This window comes from Cannabis sativa, chromosome 9 (assembly GCF_029168945.1).
Source record: "Cannabis sativa cultivar Pink pepper isolate KNU-18-1 chromosome 9, ASM2916894v1, whole genome shotgun sequence".
Taxonomy (NCBI): domain Eukaryota; kingdom Viridiplantae; phylum Streptophyta; class Magnoliopsida; order Rosales; family Cannabaceae; genus Cannabis; species Cannabis sativa.
This window is the reverse complement of record NC_083609.1, coordinates 33,058,786-33,062,949: the sequence shown is the minus strand read 5'-3', so window position 1 is coordinate 33,062,949 and position 4,164 is coordinate 33,058,786. Positions and strand designations below refer to the sequence as shown.

At 41.9% G+C, this 4,164-nt stretch overlaps 1 protein-coding gene across 1 annotated transcript; it reads right to left on the bottom strand.

Moving 5' to 3' along the window:
- Positions 1 to 846: 846 nt before the first annotated feature.
- On the bottom strand, positions 847 to 3,935 carry LOC133029047 (uncharacterized). The gene is made up of 4 exons (XM_061104852.1): positions 3,069 to 3,935; positions 1,926 to 2,825; positions 1,080 to 1,597; positions 847 to 988 (listed from the first exon to the last, which is right to left on the bottom strand). Exons 1-4 carry the CDS (start codon positions 3,933 to 3,935, stop codon positions 847 to 849), a joined length of 2,427 nt encoding a protein of 808 aa, XP_060960835.1.
- Between the last annotated feature and the right edge of the window lie 229 nt (positions 3,936 to 4,164).

Sequence of the window (4,164 nt, the reverse complement as noted above, 5' to 3'; positions counted from 1 at the left end):
AACCTAACTTGCAGCGACGGCAGCCTTCGGGGAACCCTGGTGGTGGAGCCGGCCATACACCTGTTTTGTTAATTTTTTTTTTCAAGTTGTAGGAACATCCACTCGTTCATAAGTCGTTCATCTTCAAAACGTTTCATGTCGTCAAGCACTTTTTGCATTTGAGGCGTAATTTCCCCACAATCAGGCTCCTGCTTGATCTCTTCAGGAGTAAGAATCGGGTATTTACCCTTGTTCCTTCTAGTAGACATTGCTAAGAGAATTATCTTGTAGGGGTAAAAATTAAGAAAATATGTAACTTATGAGATAGACAATTGGCTTTTATAGACAAAACTAGTAGTTGGGAAGGTGGGATAATAAATGTAAAAATTGAATTACACAATTGTACACATGTTTGTCATGCACAAAGCAATCTGGCAATTTTCGCGACATGTCGCGACACCGGGCGACATGTTATCGACATAGTGAAGTAGTTGGTTAGGCGGGATAATAAATGTCACACATTAATTACCATTTAATGTGGAAACGTCTTTTGTATCGACGTTTCGCGACATATTTGCGACATGTTAACGACATCAACTGAAGAGTCAAAACATGATTTTACTATCGACATTTTAACGACATGTTCGCGGTGCTTTAGCGATATGAAACCAAACACTCAGAAACTAAATTTTTCGACATTTAACGACATGTTAACGATTTTGTAGCGACATGTAAGTAAAAATTTTAAAATTGAACACTTTTCGATATATAAAAACTGTACATTACTAAAAACAACTATGCAACTATGTTTGTAAAATTGTAATGGAGTTCTTAAAATACAAAAAAATTACAACCCTTGTACCTATTTTACCACGTTAAGTTCTGATAAAACAAGTCTACACACCACCGATCTCTGAACATTCTCATGTTATCATCTGTAATGTTGTCCAAGGACCGATTCAGCATTAGGTGTTCGATGTACTCAAGTGCATACACCCCGCAATCACCACTGAAAAATTAACAACAAACACATTTAGAGACTGAACTGCATTTAAAGAGTAATGGCAAATGAAATAATAATATACTATATTAACAATTACCTTGTTCTACTTTGGGGAACCACCTCACTTGGCATGCGTCTAGCATGCATTGATCTGAGTTGGCTACTGTCCCCTAAGTCCACATTCAGAATGTTGTTGTTCACTTGATCATAATAGCCAGTAGACCTCAGCAGATGTGGAAACAACTGAGTCCAAGGTAGCATGATGGCATCAAACTGTGCGTCGGTGGTGCATGCTAAATCATTATCGTACACCCGAATCTGCCACATATCAATATCTACCTCAACAGCAACCCAATGTTTTTGATGATCGAAGTACAGGACGAAGTATATGAAGTTCAAATCCTTCCAACATGGCATGTAACGGCTCTCCATACCCAGATAGTACTGCTTCACTGCATCTGGCCATTCAAACGTACTTCTGTCACCAGTCTCGTAGCCCCAAATGCCTATGAGGAATTGTGGAAGTGTTGTGTCAAAAATCACACCTGGCTGAGGGTACAACTCTGGAAAATGATGGCGTCTCCTCCTCATCAAGTGTGATATGGCATCTATGTGCTGCATAAAAAAAAAGAGAAGATTAATCAAAGTCGTAAATAAAGTCGCGAAACGTCGCGAACAATGTCGTGAGAAGAATTTGCCTAGTGTCGCGACACTGTCGTGACAATGTCGCGACATGTCGTTAAACAGAACGTACTAAAAATGTGACCATGTCGCGAGAATGTCGTGACAATATCGCGACATGTCGACAAATAAAACAGAAAGAAAAAACTTCTGTATCAGCAACAATGTCGCGAAAATGTCGCGACATTGTCGCTAACACATCGACAATAAAATATATATTGCAAAAAACATCAAAAATACTAATTAATTATTAAATACTTACATCATCGTGAAGCCACTCCGCCTTTAGAAACAATGTTGTGAAGAACTTGACATCGCCAACACCGGTGTGCACATTCCTAGGTCGGGCATTGGGAATGTCTCCAATCAACCACCTCTTGAACGTACGAAGCAATCTACGGTCTGCTGGTCTCTCCGGGTCTACGTTCTCTGGAAGAACTCGCCTCTTTTTCTTTTCCGCAGTGTAGTCGTTCAAGTACTTTGGCGGCTTCCTCTTCCTCACAAATGGCACATTTTCTGGGGGTCCAGGTAGAAGTAGGACTTCGTCCTGTGATTGTGTATCACCAATGGCCGTGATAATTGCTTCCAATGGAGTTGACGGTGCCTCGTTATCATCTGCTTCCCAATCTTCTGGGAAGACATCTTCATTATCACTCTCCACTTGTTCCTCATTTTGCGGTGCAGGTGTGGGCGCTCCTTTTACCATTGCCATCAACTCGTCCATCTTAGCCAGTAGAGTCTCCTTCAGATCTTTCTGACTCTCTGTGAAGGACCGCCTCATACTGAGATGGCTATTTACTAACCCCGTCTGTGCCAACATGACGGCTTCCTGCTGGGACTCAAGCTTCTCCAGCCGGGCCTCAATGCTATCCAACCTCTTTGCAAGGTCAGTGTCCACAGTTGTACTGGTTGGAGCAGAAGGACCTGCTGAAGTAGATGGCTCGTGTACTTCAGGTGCCGGTGGTGGTGGAACTAAATTTGCCTTTGTCACGGCCTCGTTGATGGTCTTCGCTTGAGTTTCAAACACAGACTCCTGTGTACCATCAACGTCCACCGTTTGTTCCACATCCATCTCAAAGCAAAGAGGGGCTTTACCCTCATTAATACTCTTGAAGTATGCCTCTTCACTGGGCCGGGGAAACAAGCACTTCTTCACCACCAACTGAAACAAAAAAGAAAACACAGAATAATTAAAAACTGTGAAAAGAAGTCAAAAATTATGATAATCGCAAAAAGCAGCACAATGTCGCTACATGTCGATAACATGTCGCGACATATGTCGCGATAAGCGATGCAACAATTTCTTTTGCGACATCGCATAATGTCGCTAACATATCGCGAACAATGTCGCGAATGTTCATTTTCAATAAATTCTAAAAAAATACAGAACAGTAAAGAAACATACCCGATTGTTGAATAACAGTGCAATGTCGGTTGCCTTGACATCTTGTTTCCGCTGGCCCTCCGGTGTTTTCCAGCTCAACATTCTGGGGAACTTGGTCCAGTTGCAGTGGGCATACTTCTTCCCAAACTTCTCAATTGCTTCGTATGCCCAGTACTGAAAGGCAGGTACATAGCCACTAACAGTGTACTTTGCCTCCTGAGCAATCTTCTTCCCCTTCTTCTTGTCAACATTATCCTTGTAATGTTGCATATTCTTTCCTAATGTCTCCATCAGCTTACGAAAAGCGCGCTCGCCCCACGAATACTTAAAGAAGAATTCGAGATCGTTAACAAACTTCAACATCTCAGGCCAAACTTGGACATTGCCCTCCTTTGATACTAATACACCTTCAATGAAAGCGATCAGTCCAAGCTTGTAGGCATCATCTTTATCTTCGCACCTCTCAAGTTGGACCATAAGGGAGTCCAACTGAACATAACTCTTCCCTTCAAAATAAGTCCGAACTAGATGGTCGTTGGACTTGGCGTGTATTTCCTCGTCTGTAGGGGCACTACCCATAGGTAAGCCAGTAATGAGTCCAAACTCTATCCGTCTGAATCTCATGTCATTTCTCCCTACATGAAACCAAACCTCATCCTCCTTTTCTGTGTCCACTTTCATTTTTCGTAAGAGGAGGTTGTGGACCAACGCGCCGGAGAAAGTCAACTCTCTAGCTTCCCAAAAGTGTCCGAAAGGACTAGCCTTTACTGTGTCAACCAAATCCATCTCAGTAAACTTGGCCTTGATATATCTGAACCTATCTGTACCTCGATAGGTAAGACGTCCCGTGAAATGCGAGGAAATTGGAAGTTTAAGTTCAGGAGCCATCTGCAAAATTGTCAACAAATTTGTTAGAAGTATGTCGTGAAACATGTCGCAGTATGTCGCTATACATCGTGAAACATAATCCTAATCAAATCACCAAATATGTCGCTAATATATCGCTAATGAATCGCTAAACACAAAAAGGAGGATGAAAAACTAGTCCTATGTATAACTGTTATATATCGCTAATCATGTCGCATATGATCGCAAACATGTCGCCAAACACACATAC

What these genes read in the sequence shown, in the direction of transcription:
- LOC133029047 (XM_061104852.1), bottom strand. Translation starts at nt 3,935, where the DNA reads ATGGCTCCTGAACTTAAACTTCCAATTTCCTCGCATTTCACGGGACGT. An exon ending in CACTGTTATTCAACAATCGG is followed by an intron (nt 2,826 to 3,068) that starts GTATGTTTCTTT and finishes TTTTTGTTTCAG; the next exon opens with TTGGTGGTGAAGAAGTGCTT. An exon ending in GTTCCCCAAAGTAGAACAAG is followed by an intron (nt 989 to 1,079) that starts GTAATTGTTAAT and finishes TTAATTTTTCAG; the next exon opens with TGGTGATTGCGGGGTGTATG.